Below are 16,635 nucleotides of genomic sequence, written 5' to 3'. Positions count from 1 at the left end.
CCCCCATCTTTCTGATCCATTCATCTATTGATGGACTTGGGCTGCTTCCATAGCTTGTATTATTATAAATAATACTTCTGTAAATGCAGGGGTGCACGTCTTTTCAATTAATGTTTTTGTCTTCTTTGGGTAAATACCCAGTAGTGGAATCACTGGATCATACGGTGTTTCTATTTTTAATTTTTTTGAGGAATTTCCATTCTTTTGCCTGCACCAACTTACATTCCCACCAACAGAGCACAAAGATTCCCTTTCCTCCACATTCTTGCCAACACTTGTTATTTCTTGTCTATTTGATGCTAGCCTTTCTGACAGGTGGAAGGTGGTATCTCATTGTGGTTTTGATTCGCGTTTGATGATTAGTGATGCTGAGCATCTTTTCATGTCTGTTGGCAAAGTGGCCCTTTAAAGGCCTACTGCTGGGCCACATCCCGGGGACTCCATCTGAAAAGGTTGCTCATTGGTGGAGTGCCAGGAAACCAGGCCACTGCCTCAGCTAGAGGTAGCCATGGGCGGTTGTGGGGGGAGGGGGGAAGGTGGGGCAAAGGCAGATGGCCTCAGTCCTCACCTGTCCCCTGGCAGGCAGAGATCCAGATCCAGTACAGTCCACAGACCAGGACCAGGGTTCGGCCTGCCGGGCAGCTGCAGAACAGACAGCTCTGGGCCACTGGACAGAGAGGACTGAGCCCGAGATGGTGCAGACAGTGGGGGGTAGAGGCAGGTGGCTGGGTCCCCTACCAGACATGGGGCAGTACATCCAGCCAATCCAGGAGTGTCTAGCAGTTAAAATCCACCGTAGGAGGAGAGCTGCCCCAGGGTAACAGTTCCAAGGGCAGAGTAGCATTGTCGATGATGATGGGTCTGCTGACAAACATGGGTGTAAATCCAGCCTCTCTAACTAACTTGCTGGTGGACTTGAACATTGACGTTCTCTGGCCTTCCAGTTTCTCAACTGTAAAGTGGGATTAAAATAATTTCCTGTGGTTGTTCTGGGGATTAAATGAGATAGTGCATCCTTAGCATAATACCCAGCACATACAAGTACTCAGAAAACAGTAATTATCATTATGATATTAGTAGCCAGCCTGTATGCCTGTATCCTAAGACTGGCATTTGCAAAGCCCTTTCTCCTCAGCTACCCTCATAATGTCTCTGTGGGAGTTGGGCAGGGATGTCTTTTTAGAAAAATAACTTTAAGACTTAACATTTTCAGAGCAGTTTCAAGAGCAATTTATGTATTAAAGCAGTTTCACAGCAAAGTTGAGAGGAAGGTACCCCACATGCCCATGATTAGGAACATATACAAAGATTTCCCATATACCCCTTGCCCTCACACACGCATAGCCTCCCCCATTATCAACATTCCCTACCAGAGTGAGACATTTGTTACCATTGATGAACCTGCATTGCAGGGCTCCCATTTTATAGGTAAATCCATGAGGCTCATAGAGCGGAAGTGGCTCTGCCCCAGTCCATGCGGCTGGAACATGGCAGGGCCAGAACGAGAACCTGAACGTCTCCGCTCCTTTGTCAGGGCCTCCCGAGAGCAATGCCGTGTCTTGTTCACCAATGTCCCTAACCCCAGGCACTCTAAATGTTGAATAGGCGTGTAGGTGAGCAAGTGTGTAAGTGTGTGAGTGAGTGAGAGAGTGCGTATGAGAGCAAGCCCATGTGCAAACATGTGAATGCATGACCAATGTCACTCCTCAACCTCGTGGCCGTGAGAGCTACATGGCTACGTACTCTGGCCATCCTGGGGGCCCACCCACGTGAGATCTGGCCATCTGAGCACTATTGTTTCCCCAGGAGAACAGTCTCAAGTCCGGGAAGGGGGCAGCTGCCATGATCCCAGGCCCACAGACGGTGGCCACGGAAATCCGTTCTCTTTCTCCGGTAAGTGGGTAGGGCTAGCTCAGGCTAGGGGACTCTGTGCTGAGAATGTGGACACAGGTCCCCAGGTGGTCCATAGCAAGTGCAGCATAGAGCCCAGAAGGCTGCCCTCTTAAGTACAGTGCCAGGAAACTGGCTCCTTCTCAGGTGCCCACAGGGCTCCCTTGTACCCACTGGAGTCTCATCCGTTGCCTCCACCCCCCACATACACACACTAGAGGGCACTGCAGTGTGAGGGTGAAGTAGCTCCTCTCCTTGGTGGCTCCCAGTGATGTGACAGCTCATTTGCATCTGCTCTCCTTACGGGCCAGGGGAAAGAGGGACGAGGAGTGCAGAGGCTTGCACCCTTGGATGTTGCTGCTAGTGGCTCCCATGAGCCTAAGTCTGTCACCATGAGGTCTCTCGCATCTCCTGCATTCTCAAGTCTGTCCTTCTCGTTGTCTAGCCCCCGAGACTGCGTGTTCCTGGCTGTGACAGGGTGGAAACTTGGGAAGGCTCGGTCTCCAGCCTAGATGCCCTGTTCATTCTTCTAAGATACCAGGATTCTTGAATTCTGGGGTCTTGTTAGGATTCTGGGCCTCAGGAATCTCAGGTTCTAGGAATCTGTGATTCAACGGTTTGAGAGTTTCATGGATCTAGCATTCTGAAGATTCTAGTATTCCTGAATTCTGTCAGTGGTTTGAAGCATCTTGGCTTCCAAGCTTTATCTTTGTGGGCCCCCTTGGTTTATCCCCGCCCCATTGCCCCCACCCTGTAGAGCCCAGTGTCCTTACCTGAACCCTGGGGTGGGGGGTGGTTATATTCTGCAGATCATCGGGAAAGATGTCCTCACCAGCACCTACGGCGCCACCGCGGAAACCCTCTCCACCTCTACCACCACCCATGTTACCAAAGTGAGTAGCAGCAGGGCGCCATATGCCTCCGGCCTGGCTGTGGGGCTGAAGAAGGTCATTGCCATCACTGTGCCTTGTAATATGGACAGAGAAGACCTGTGGTGTTCCTAGTTTCTGGAATGCTATGTGCTTTGTTCTATACTACGGGTTGTCCTAGGCACAGATCCTGCCCTTCAACATCGACAGCCGGGCTGGGTCGGGGGGGCAAGACCATCTCATTGGAAGTAATTCTGAGCTATGGCATTTGCATCTTATAGACCTTAAGTGCTGGCAGGATTTAGAAGGGTGATGTAAGGGAGCCTCAAAGAGTGAGGAGGGGTCTTCTGGAAAGAGTGGGGTTTGTGCAGGGTCTTAGAAAGCCAGGTAGGACTTGTGAGGGAGGAGAAGACAGATGCAGACATTCTAAACAATGCACAAAATGGGAACAGAGACTGTGTATTTGCTTATTTATTTACTGAGCGGATGTTGTGAGCATCAGCCTTAGGCCAGCCTCTGTGCTAGGGTGCAAGCGGTGCCTGTCTGTGGGAACAGCGAAGTGGTCTCTGTCAGGGAGAAGTAGCATGCAAGGGGCATCGCTGTGGGGAACTGGGGTGGACTGGAGGCAGGTGAAGCACAATGGACACAAATGAGACGAATCCCAGGACAAATGTGACTATGAAGGGTCTGAGGCTAAGAGCCATCGGAACACTGTCAAGGTTTTTTAACTGGGGAGTGACCCAGTGCAAAGGGGTTTAAGAGGATTAGCAGGATGTGTAGCTAGGTGGGGGAGAGAAGAGAGAGAGGCATGGAGAGACTAGGGATGGGGAGCCTGGACCCGGTCTGAGTTACAATGGGGGAAGGAAGAGGCAAGAGCCACAGGAGGGAGTCAGATGTGACTCAGCCGGTGAGCTGAGGCTGAAGACAGGCAGGCCAGCATATCCATGTCCAAGTGGCCTGGAGGAAGGCGGGAGGGGCCCACGCTAGAGCTGGAGGCCTGGAGAAGAGAGGCCGGGGAGCCAGGTTGAGGTGGACGTTCTGCTGAGCCATCCAAAGGAGAAGTCTGGTGGTCACACTGGCCCTCCGGCACACACACTGTCCCAGCCCTGCTCGCTCCTGTGCAGGAAGGACTCAGCCCCTCTACATGTTCCCCAGAAGGTACCCACGCTCACTGAAAGCATTTGTGAGCGATGTTGACTTTCCCTGAAAGTTTTGTGGGAAGGTTTTCCATCACCCACCGCACTGCAGACTGCTCAGAAAACCCTTCTTTCCCAAGTTTCTCCTGGCCCTGCCAGCTAGGGGCCCCCTTCTTTCTGTCCACTCCTGGCTCCTGCTGGAATTTCCCTCAGCTACCACCCTTTTTAATATGCCAGGCAATTATGTCCTTCCCCATCTTGTACCTCGAAACTTGCACCCAAACCCCACCCTTTCAGGAAACAGTGGAGGTTATAAGTATCACCCACACAGTTTTCTCTTGTAGTATTGTTTGAAGTCATTCAAGATAGAGCCTTGTCACCATTCACATTTCATTCATGTGTTCATTCAACCAGTCTGCATTTAGCACCTGCCCTGGTCAGATTGGACAGGGGAGTGGGGGAGGAGGGGATATAGAATTGAACGAAGTACAGCCCCTGCCCTCAAGAGCTTCAGGCTAGTGAGCTGGGTTGGGTCACACACACAGGGTCAGCCCAAGGTAGAGAGCCCCAGAACCACGAGAGAGATATAGACTCGGTGCTCCTACCAAGGCGGGAGGGTGGCAGGTCACCAAACAGCATCAGCGAGACAGCCCTTGAGCTGGGCTTGGAAGACCTAGAGAGGGCAGTTTGGTAGTTGGGGGAGTATGGTGATGGGGGGCAAGGTGTGCAGCCTAACGTCCCAAAACCAGAAGAGGGAGCCAGGAGAGAAGGTGACTGCTGGTTCCAGCCTTGCCCTTGAGGGATGCCTTGGATGGGCCCCCTGTCTTGCCCAGCGGGCCCCAGGGCTGACCTTGCTGCCCTCTCCCTCTCTGCAGACTGTGAAGGGGGGGTTTTCTGAGACGAGGATCGAGAAGCGAATCATCATCACTGGGGACGAAGATGTTGATCAAGACCAGGTATGGGGGTGGGGGATATTGTTCCTGGTGGCCCTGCCCATCCCCCAGTCCCTCCCGTATGGGGTTACCCATGAGCTTGTGTGCAGAGGTGATGTCCACTTCATGCTGCCCCTATTCAGAGAAGACACCCTAATGGAAGGGATGTTGAATGGGGGCCAGAAGGAGCCAGAAGACCCGAACTCTGGTCTCTAACTATTTGATCACTGCCCCTCCTTAGGCCTCAGTTTCCATGACTGTACACTAAGGGGTTTGTTGGTCTCCAAGGTCTCTCCCATATTCAATATCCTATGGTTCCTCACTTTGTTGCTCTTTTTGCCCAGGCCCTGGCTTTGGCCATCAAGGAGGCCAAACTGCAGCATCCTGACATGCTGGTAACCAAAGCTGTCGTATACAGAGAAACAGACCCGTCCCCGGAGGAGAGGGACAGGAAGCCACAGGTAAGCCCTCTGAGGCTCCGCAGTCATGAGAAAGAGGAGGCAACAATGGCCAGATCTTCTGAGGCTCATTTCCATCTGAGAGCCACCATCAAGTGGCTTGGTCCCTAACACAACTTTAATCCCCCATGTTCCTAGCCTGTGGCTCAAAGGAAAGACATGGCTCCCCCAAATAGCACAAATCAGAGCGGGGGGATAAGGGAGAGGAAGGCTGGTTCCTTGGTTTCTTGGGGGTTTCAGGCCCCCAGTCCCAGAAAAGTAAATCCGGAAGCAGTAAGAACAGGGAGACAGGTGATGTCAGGTACTGTGATGGCAGGTACTGAGGTGGAGTACCATTGGCTGGAGGCCATTACCTAGAAATTTGAAGCCAGAATAAGTCCCCTCAGGCCCAGTGCTACATTGTTGTCCTGAGTCTCTGCCTTCATCACAGGTCACTAGATGTTGCTAAGGGGGATATGACGACCAGAGTCCTCGGTCCCACCTGTTTTGCTTGATTGCAAACCCGTGACTTCTCAGGCCACCCTTGGCAAGAAATTTACTTTTCTGTTTCCTTATGGAAGGACCTCCCTCAGTGCCTTGCCGAACAAGAGGAAGGAGATGGTGCTACAGCGGACAGGGCTTTTATCAGCGTAAATTGGGGGAGGGATTCTTCTGGTCCCACTGGAAATCCACTGAATGTTATCAGACCTATAAAACAGAATCTCACGGACATTGAGTAGAGTGGTACATAATATGATTCTAGTCATAGGAAGTTCAAAAGTGATAAAAGTCAGAATAGTGGTCAGTTCTGGGACACGGTGTTGATAGGGAGGAGTCACAAGGGAACCTTTGAGGGTGCTGGAAATGTCAGCACTCTCTTCCCTGTTGAGTGAAACCGTGTTTTCTAGAAAAATATAAGAATGTGGATCTCCACCCCCTTCATGTCAGAAGAAAAAACACTGAAACATTTTCCTGCCACTTTGAAAGGCTGCCAAACCCTGGTCTAGACTGTGCTGTCCAACAGAACTCTCTGCAGTGATGGACATGTTTTCCTTGCACCATACAGCACCCATGGCTATGAGCACTTGAAATTAGCTAATCTGAAATCAGATGTGCATTTAAGGGTAAAATGCATGCCGGATTTTGAAGACTTAATGAGAAAAAAAGAATGCAGAATAGCTCAATAATGTTTATATTGATTACTTGTTCAAATGATAATGTTTGAAGATATTGGGTTAAATAAAATATATTATGAAAGTTAATTCCCCGTTTCTTTTCCTCTTTTTAGGGTAATTCAAAATTTAGAATTTTAATTTAGAAATTAAGAAATTTCTATCTAGAAGGTTTTAGGAAACTAGAAATATCTAGAAAATTTAGAAAATATCATCTAGGAAATTTTAAATCCCATATGTGGCTCTCATTCTATTTCTGTTGGACAGCACTGCTCTAGAAGTGTAAGGTGGTCATGGGCGGAGCCTACCTCCCAGTCTTCCTGAGACTTTCATGCAGCTTGTCACTCCTGTCCCCTCGTTTGTTCAATTATTCTTGCTGTTCATCCCCCAGATCTCAGAGCGGTAGTGCAAGACTTGACAACATCACCTGCGGAATACAGGTGCTAGAGAATTGTTGGAGCGCCTGGGTGGCTCAGTTGGTTAAGGTGTCTGACTCTTGATCTCAGCTCAGGTCTTGTTCTCATGGTCGTGAATTCAAGCCCCACGTTGGGCTCCATGATGAGAATGGAACTTACTTAAAAAAAAAATAAAAAAGAAAAGACAAGACAAAAAAAAAAAAAGAACTGTTGTCATAAAGTCTGATTTAGAAGGGCTGGACTGGACCTGGGACTCTTTATTTATACCCTGGTCTTTAGGAAGTCCATGTGCAGCCACTAATGCAAAGAATTCTGTGCTGGGAATCCGGAGACCAGGCTCCAATCCCGGACCTGATGGGATTGATGCCCATGAGGAAGAGATGGGGCTAGCTCCTTCCCATCATGGTCTTTCGGCAGTTTGTGTGTTTTCCTAGGGTATCTGTCATGTGTTTCTCATATTTTCTCCTTTCCCTATCTTGTTCCTCCCCATCTTTCCCAGGGCATTTCCAGCGGGTCCCCCNGTGTGGAGCCTTTGACGTCTGCCCACTTGGTGGTCTCATTTGTCTTCCTCACCCCTCTTTTAGCTCTTCCTTTGATGCCATTGTCCCGTGCACCACCATTCTCTTTCTGTCTCTTCTCTCTCTCCCCGCTTCTCTCTCCTTTCACTGTCTCCCTCTTCCTCTCTCTGTCCTTCCTTCTCTTTCTTCCTTTCTCTTCCTCCCTCTGTCTACCTCCACTCCACCCCACCCCCGCCCCAAACCTTCTCTCTCTCTTTCTCTCTCACTGCTCCCTCTCGGATCCTTCTGTAAAGGTCACCTTGTTCATGTTGCTCTGGAGGAGACACGTTTCTCCCTTGCCTTTTCTGCCCACGTGCTTTACCACTAGTTACTGCCAAGTAGGAACCACCTTGGACCCCTAATGTAGTCAGACTCACCCATTCTGGGGGAGAAGTCTTCTTTGAATTTGAAAAATCTTTTTTTTTTTTAATAGTTTATTGTCAAATTAGTTTCCACATAACACTCAGTGCTCATCCCCACAAGTGTCCTCCTCCATGCCCATCCCCCCCTCCCCCCACATCCATCAGTCCTCAGTTTTTGTCAGCATTCAAGAGTCTCTCATGGTTTGCCTCTCTCCCTTTCCCCCACCATTTCCGCCCTTCTTCTCCCCCTTGTTCCTCCGTCAAGTTCCTCCTAATCCTCCTATACGTGCAAACATATGATATTTGTCCTTCTCTGCCTGACTTATTTCGCTCAGCATAACACCCTCAAGGTCCATCCATGTTGCTACACATGGCCAGATTTCATTGTTTCTCATTGCCATGTAGTATTCCATGGTATAGATAAACCACATCTTCTTGATCCATTCATCTGTTGATGGACACTTAGGCTCTTTCCATGTTTTAGCTATTGTGGAGAGTGCTGCTATGAACATTGGGGTACACGTGCTCCTATGCCTCAGCATTTCTGTATCCCTTGGGTAAATTCCTAGCAGTGCTATTGCTGGGTCATAGGGGAGTTCTATTGTTAGTTTCCTGAGGAACCTCCACACTGTTTTCCAGAGGGGCTGTACCAGTTTGAAAAATCTTTTTTAATGTGCTTGAACAATATTGGTTTGACGGATAGATGCATCTTGGTATCCCAAGGAAAGATCTGGAATCCTGCAAACCTGGATTCAAATCTCAGCCCTGCCTGTTATTAGCCATTTGACTTTCAACAAATTATTTTTCTCAATGGTTCCCTTATCAGCTAGTTGTCAGCAACAATAATCACAATAATAACAGTTGCTAAAATGTATGGAGCACTTGTGCTGTTCCAGGCACCAGACTATGCCCCTGATATAAGTATTGTCATCTGCTCATTCATCTCACAAATGAGAAAACTGAGGCTCTGAAATGTTAGGTGACTTGCTCACAGCCATGGGGCATGATTAGAGAGTCAAACTTCATCTGTGAGACTCCAAAGGCCCCTGTGGTCTTAAGCTCCTTTAACTTCCTTTTCAGGGTGTCTATCTCATAGGGTTACTGAGTTCACACATATACAGTAGTTAGCATAGTGCCTGGCACATAGTAAGTGCTCAGGAAAAGCTAATTATGACTATTGTTACTGTTAATTTAAAGTATGCTAACAAAACGCTACACATTTGGACTCTGATGTAATAAACTGAGAAGAATAAATTATAATATGGCATTGTTCAGATGTCCCTGCCACTTCTGAAGTGTCTTATAGGCTTTTGAAGACATCTCACATTGTGTTTACATTGAGCTATAGGACTTAAATTGCAGCCTAACACTATAAAAACAAATTCTTCAGGTAGCTAACAGAATTGAATAGAAAGAACACACCCAGGCTTTGGAGCCAGAAACTTCTGGCTAGCAATGGGTCCAGAAGAATCTCCGTGAACCTGTTTCCTCATCTACAAAATGAAGTTAATCTATAAATTGGAGTTGCTATAATAATTAAACAACATCTGTGAGTGTCTTAGTTTAGGCTGCTGTAACAGAATACCATATGCTGGGTGGCTTAAACAACACACATTTGTTTCTCCCAATTATGGGGACTGGGAAGTCCAAGGTCAAGGTGCTGGTCAATTCAGTTCCTGGGGAGAACCGTTTCCCTGGTTTACAGATGGCTGTCTTCTCTATATGTCTTCACATGGAAGAAAGCAGGAAGAGAGAGAGAGAGTGAATGAATGAATGAATCTGTTGTGTGCATCTTTTTATGAGATATGAGTATATGAGGGCCCCACCCATAGACCTAATTACCTCCCAAAGACCCCCCACCTCCAAATCCTCACATTAAGAATTAAGGCTTCAACATATGAATTTTGTTGGGGGGTGGGGTGGGGGAAGGACACACAAATATTCAGTCCACAGCAGTGACACATAAGGACAGTGTCTCACACACAGAAAGTGCTCAGCAGTGTGAACCTGCATCCTTATCTCTTGCCACGTTCAGGGATTGATGAGAGCCCTGAGAAAGTTGGACCATAAGCTTCTACCACCAGCCTCTGGCTCTGTCTCCACACAGGTGTCCAATCTTGCTGGTCTTGAGCTTCTCTTTCTTCCCTGAATCCTCCAGAAACATCTGTTTACACTCCAATGGACTCTTGGCCTTCCTGCTCCTCCTTTTTAATGATCTTGCTGTGAGTGTGGAAAGCACACCCATCTCACACAGGGTCTTTTCTCTCCCTGCAGCTCAGGGTCCTGATGTGAGTCTTCTGTCCCATCTTCTCCTACTGGCCCACCTCCTTCAGACAGGACCTGTATCCTCAATGCTGCCACTAAGAGGGTGGTCCCCATCCAGGGTCCTTACCCTCAAGAGTTTGATTAGGAGAAAAAATTGACCTATTTCAAAGCAGGAGTCTTGGGTTCTAGTCTCATTTCTGCCACCGACTCACTAGACATGGAACCCTCTGGGTCTCAGTTTTCCCATATGTCACATAAGCTGTGAAGGGTTTTGTTGATATGACTGCATTAGCACTTGACCATACATGAGTGGTGAAGGGCAGGAATGATACTCCACCTGTTAAATGGTTTTGGGTAGTTGCTGTGTGCCATGCACTGTGACGAGCTTTGGAAAGACAAAGATAAGTAAAAGGCAGCCACTGCCCTCAAGGAGATCAAAATAGTGTGGCTAAGTTAACAACAGCAATAGTAATAATAACAGTCAGTATTTGTTCAGCACTTCCTATTTGCTAACTCTTGTTTTGAATCCTCTCTGTAACTGCATGAGGAAGCATCCATTTTGCAGGGGAGCACCTGAGGCCTAAAGAAGTTAAGAAACTCACCCAAGATTGCAGAGTTCATAAACCATGGAATGGGATCTGAACTCAGGCAGTCTGATTGCAGAGCCCATGCCCTTCACTACAAAATTTTGGAGTTAAACTTGAGTTGGAATCCAGACTCCAATTTCTTTATTTAAGCACTGCTTCCCGGGGTTTAATCCCCAGGACACCCAGGCCCATGGAGACCAGAGAGGGAGAACAAAGAGCATCTGCAATCACAACTAAATATTTCTTAGAACAAGAAAAGGTAGGAAGAAAAGGTGAAATGCGGGTGATCTGAGCTTCTTAGTGTTAAAGGAAACTTGGACAGATTTCCAGGAGGAAGAGAAACATACCACCTTCCTGGAGACAAACAAGCAAACACACATGGGCTCTGGGGTCAGACAGATGTGCAGGTCTCAGCGGCCACTTACAAGCTGTGTGGCTTGGACAGGTCACTGTATCTTCCTGAGCCATGATAAAGGGCATACAGGAAAGGCAGCTAAAACAACCCCTTGCAACATATCTAAAGATGAGTGACCAAAAGTTACTAATTTTTTTGGCCCCTTCCTCTGTTTCCCTCCATGCCTCTGGCTCTAGGAATCCTGACCTCTGTGAAGAGATGCTGGCATTTCTGGTCCAACCCAAGCCAGAGAACCGTCAAGAAGGGGCCTTCATTCTGGATTCTCCGACTCAACACCGAAGTCCCAGCTGTGACATACTGTCACCGAAGAGGGACTGGGAAAGTAAAAGCATATATATATAGATATATATAGATATAGATATATATACAGGAAACACCGCGTCCTTGCACTGCTGCTGGGGCTGGCCGAGCCGTTGGCCAACAGCAACAACCAACATCTGAACGCCTACATTTCCTTTGCAGACACAATGAAGAATTGGTGGGATTTTTCAGGAAAAAAAAAATACAACAATAATCTCTTGCTCCCCCTTTCAAAGCCCCGTGGAACGCCAGAAAGCAAGCCAGACCACACTGATGGTAGGAGTCCCACACGACCCCGGTTCTGCACGTTACATTGAGTGGACGAGCACTCCATCTGTGCTGCGGCGTGTGTTGCCCACTCCAATGCAAAGGAAACACTTTCGCAGCAAAGCAAGAGAAGTCACAGCAGCAAGACATGCACCGTCAACCATTTGCCGAGAAAGAAAGAACCACCCCCCCCCCCACTCGGAAAGGAGGAGGAACACTGGATTATTATTTTTTGGGTCTTGACACTGGGCTGCAAAATCCACCTTCCTTTCTTCCACCTTCCCTCCCCCGGACTCACGCGTCTTATGGTCATTTCTGTCTCGGCTCTCTCCTCCCTGTCCCCGACCCTGCGTTTCCCCCACTCCCGTCCCCCCTCCCTCTGTCTCCTGGTCCTGCTGAGGGCCACTGCGGATGACTGGTTTGCAACAAGAAAAAGAAAAGAAAGCAAGAACAGAAAACCCAGCCACAGGAAGGGAAGTAGACATTGTATGTTTATGGGTTCTCATTATGAAGGTGCAGCTTGTAGGAAATGTGTACGGATGTGCTTTTAAGTTATGTATATTACATATAACAGGAAACAAATATTAAAATAAACAGTGCTGGTAAGTATGAAGCTGACATTTTAAAATTATAATTATCCGCCTGTGATTGATGTATCCCAAGGTTCTTAGATCTTCCTGAACCGGCCCGGCCAAGGAGACCTGGACTCTGGCTGTGGGTTGCTCACAGTAGGAGCTGACGGTTCGGTGTAGTAATACAGTGTGTGGTATTTGTAACTGGTTGATTGGTGGGGAGGGGTGGGGTCCCCAGATGGAGGGGCAGGGGTTTGGCAAGAAGGAAGAAACAGATGTAGTCCAAGATGCCTTCTCCCCTTGGGCGGTAGCCACCAGGGCGTGGTCTATGCTCCGGTGTGGGGTCCAGAGTTAGGATTCTGCTACCTCCCTAGGGAATTTGCTTCCGTTTTCAGTCTTCTTCTTTTTTTTTTTTTTTGGCCACATGTCTTTTCCCTGACCACGTTGTGACAGCTGACTCCCCCTCCAGAGGGAGGTGATGCCACTGGTCGCTGCAGAGGATGGTGGCTTTAACCTGGCTGTCTGGAGAGTCCCAGCTCACTCTTATCCTCTGCCCTCCCACATTCATTCTCTTCCTCCCGGGCCAAAGCAGCCATAGAGACCATGAAATAGGGCAGGCCCTGATAGGTCAAAACTTCATTTCCAAAGGCTTTGCCTGCCCCTGAATAAGCTTAGGGTGAGAGGTGGTGTTGCTCAAAGGCTCCATCTACGTATAAGACTCTGGCTTCAGGAACCTCCCCTTCAGCCAGCATCTGAGCTTTGAGCCTGTACCCTCAGAGGGCCCTGAATTGCCTCCAGATCACAGAGGCCCTTGGAGAAGACCCCATCAAAAGCTTGGCATTGACCTCTGGCACACATAATCTTTCCCAGGCTTGCCTGCCATGAGCTGCTTCTCTGAGCTCAATGAGTCTTCTTTGGAGGGACTATATCCCCACTGCACTTTAATTTCAGTCCCATCTTAGCTCCCCAGTCCGCCACTAAAGTGGTCATTAAATTCATTCAACAAATTTCATTTATTGAGTACCTACATGTGCCAGGCACTATCCTTGGGCTGAAGGAGAGAATGTGGAGGATGGGAGGGACCTAGAAGTCCTCTGAGCCAGCCTAACATCTTCAATCATGGCTTGCCCCTCAGAGATTCCCACATTCTCCCNGCCCAGGCTTACTTATCAGTTACCCCAGTGACATATGTACTTAGTTTGCTAAGCTGGTGCTGACCTTAGGCAGGACAGGAAACCAGAACAGTGTTTGCCTCTGTGGGCAAAAATGGGACAGAGCAGGCAGGAAGAGGCCTGCACCTGGGGCTCAGATGGCAGATTTGGCCACATCCCGCCAGGAGCAAGGCCGGTGGCCCGCTCCAACTTCCCCTGAGTGCGACGGCTCACTTTCTATGTGCCAGGTTCTTTTTACCACCCTGGTGGAGAAGCCACAGAACCTCCTTCCCACCCCTCCCAACTTGAGAGCTCCCATTCTTTCTGGGCCATGAGCCAGAATGGCTCCACCCTCCCGGGGCCACCTGGAATTTGGCTCAGGAGTCCCTACCACCCTGGTCACACCACAGAGGGAGAATATTTGTTCTCGATTCTAAACCTCATCTCAAGCCCCTGAATGTGTGGCTTCAGGGCAGGGATGACGTGACCAGATTTAGCTTGCGGGCTGGCCAGGGTTTGTGGAGATCTCCATCCCATGGATGCTGTGACCTTCCTTCCATGGAGAGGCAGGCAATGCCACCAGGGAGGAGGGGAGCTGCAAGGCTGAAATCTAGGGCACTGTTTCCTCCCCATCCTCCTCTTCATAGAGAATATAGATGTTTGTCTTGTCTGTCTTCAACCTACTTTTCTTCTTTTCCTTTTTACATTTTGCATCGTTTCTGTGCTGCCTCTCCACCCAGGAGACCATGTAGCATAGTGGAAAATGTCCTGGAGGGTATCTTGGCTCAGCCATGAGACATTGGACTAGTCCCATCCCACCCACCCCCCTTTTGGGCCTCAGTTTCCCCACTTACCAAATAAGCAGGATAAACCAGATGCTCTCCAGGGTCTTTTCCCAGTCTGCTGTCATTCAGATCATCATTTTCTCTTATTTTGCTTTCTTGGGATCTTTTCCATCTGAGGGTACAGGAAGTGCCAGGACCTGTTTTCAGTTTTTGAATCCTGCAAGCACATTCCAAGACTGGCCTGCAATTGCATGAGCAACATCACTCTAAATACTTTTTTTTTTCAAAAGCACCTTACCAACCAACTGCGATGCTGTCCTGTTCCTTTTTCCTCACCCCCCTCCCTCCCCTCTCGTCCCGCGCTCCCCCACCTCAGTGCTCTGTGCTGTATGCGTGTGCTCTCTGTTCTTGTATACTCAATAAAAGTGAAATAAATGTGTTTGATGCTGAACCACAAACTGCCTTGGCATCTCTCTCTGTCTCTCTGTCTCTCTCTCTCTGTCTCTCTCTCTCTGACCTTGGCTACAGGTACAAGTTGGCATTGTGGGAAGGGCTAAAGCTGGGGTGGAGACATCCCAACCTTGAATCACTTGCATTCAACCCATATTTGCAGCTTCCACTATGGCCCATATCTTGGGTTAGGTTCTGCAGCCACAACAGCAAATAAGACAACACTCCTGCCCTCCAGGAACCCTCATACTAGCAGAGTGCAGGAAACAGACAACACAACAGGCAAGCAGTCAGAGACAGTTCCAGAGTGATCAGCACCGGGAAGGAAATGCACAGAGGAAGGAGATGGTTGCTGGGGGAGACCACTTTAAATAAGGTGGCCAGTTATGGCCTCCATGCAGAAGAGCTGCATGAAGAGAAAGATCCAGTAAGGTGAGAAAAAAGAACATGCCAGGCAGAAGGAAAAAGCACATGGCCCCCAGGATGCAGAGGTGCTTGGTGTACAGAGGAACAGCATGACCCCTCCTCTTTCTGAAAGAAGACCACCTGGATTGGGATCTCTTCCTACAACCCTTCTCCATGGGAGCCTAGTGGATAATGTAGACAGCAGTCCTGAGCTTCAGCTTTTGCCCACTGCCATATATGTTGCCATATCCCTATATGTGCCACCTGTCCCATTATTGACTTCTTTCTTTAAACTGACTCTGTAAATATATATGTAAAGGAAACAATATTACTTCATAAATGGAACACTAGTGTCACTTGCCAAAGAAATGAGGTCTTCATAAAAATAAATGCAAAAATATAAAATTAAAAATCCATAAGCTATGTAAAACTTAAACTCACTTCTTGGGCTACCCGAGTTGCATGTTTCACACTTTCCTTTTATTCTACTAGGTGACTCACCCCACACCACCTTTCTTTATTGCCCCAAATCTTACAAGAGCCACTGCTAATAATTGGATGCATTTTTCCCCTGTTCTTTTTGCAGTTACATGTATCTCTTCAGAGTTTAAGTCACCTGGTATATATTATTCCAAAGACCATTTTAAACACAATTTCCAACATTTCCTGGTAATTTTGAATACTAAATACTATTTTTTTTTCTTTTTAAAGGTAATTCGTTAAATGCCACAAAACTCTGTGCAATGAAAGCCAGTTCTTCAACTCTCTCCAGACTCCTGTCCATTGTCAGGGGCAATTGCTGTCAGGAGCCTTGTGAATCCTTACCTGAATTTTTCCTGTATGTTTCTTTTAGCTGTCTCTCATTCATGGGGCTCTGAAATAGGACATGGTTTGCACATATTGGGTCCCCACACACTCTGCATCTGTATCTCTATCTCCCATAAATACAGAGTCAGCCTCTGTGCTGCCTGGGAATAACCTGGGGTTGATTTATCTAGTTCAGTGGCTCTCAAACAGAGGGTGGGGGTGTGATTTTGCCCCCACCCCACCCCGCCCCAGGGAACATTTAGCAATGTCTGAAGACATTTTTGGCTGTCACAACTGAGGGTTGCTACTGGCATCTAGTAGGTAGAGACCAGGGATGCTGTTAAACATCCTACGATGCACAGGACAGCTCCCACAACAAAGAATTATCTGGTCTGAAATGTCGATAGTACCGAAGTTGAAACACCTGATTTGGATGGAGATGTGACCCACAAGGTGGGATTCCAGGGCCACCGTCTGTAGCTCTCATGCCCATAATTAGTTCCCTGGAGTCTCTGAGAAAATGGTGAGCCCAGCTGGAACAGGGAGCTCTGAGACCAGACTGTGGAGCTCAGCACCTAATACTGGGAACGATGAAGGTCAGAGAGGGAGCTGAGCTTCTTCGTGCAGGAAATGGAACTGACACAACAGGCTGAGATTGACATGCATGACTGTGACTGATGGAGGCCATCTCTGGTTAATCCTGCAGCAGCTTATTGTGATTAACCATGACTTCAAGGCCCAGTCTAGTCTGCAACCCACTAAGAGAAGAGTTTTTGCTGAGACAGATTGGTGTGCCCGGCTGTCACTTAAGAAGTGTGACAGACTAGCTAAGAAGCAGTAGCACAGGGACAAGAAAAGCT

The 16,635-nt window shown here is 48.2% G+C and overlaps 1 protein-coding gene across 1 annotated transcript in view; it reads left to right on the top strand.

Moving 5' to 3' along the window:
• Positions 1-12,214, top strand: part of EPB41L1 (erythrocyte membrane protein band 4.1 like 1) — a 124,088-nt gene extending 111,874 nt beyond the window's left edge. Inside the window, exons 22-26 of the mRNA XM_077778877.1 lie at positions 1,807-1,893; positions 2,700-2,783; positions 4,771-4,851; positions 5,172-5,288; positions 11,215-12,214. Of these exons, the coding sequence (XP_077635003.1) occupies positions 1,807-1,893; positions 2,700-2,783; positions 4,771-4,851; positions 5,172-5,288; positions 11,215-11,223 (378 nt within the window). The 3' untranslated portion in view covers positions 11,224-12,214. The remainder of the gene's footprint in view (positions 1-1,806; positions 1,894-2,699; positions 2,784-4,770; positions 4,852-5,171; positions 5,289-11,214) is intronic.
• The last annotated feature ends 4,421 nt before the right edge of the window (positions 12,215-16,635 follow it).

The sequence above is a fragment of the Crocuta crocuta genome, unplaced genomic scaffold (assembly GCF_008692635.1).
Source record: "Crocuta crocuta isolate KB4526 unplaced genomic scaffold, BGI_CrCroc_1.0 scaffold248, whole genome shotgun sequence".
NCBI lineage: Eukaryota > Metazoa > Chordata > Mammalia > Carnivora > Hyaenidae > Crocuta > Crocuta crocuta.
This window is presented reverse-complemented; position numbering and strand designations above follow the sequence as displayed.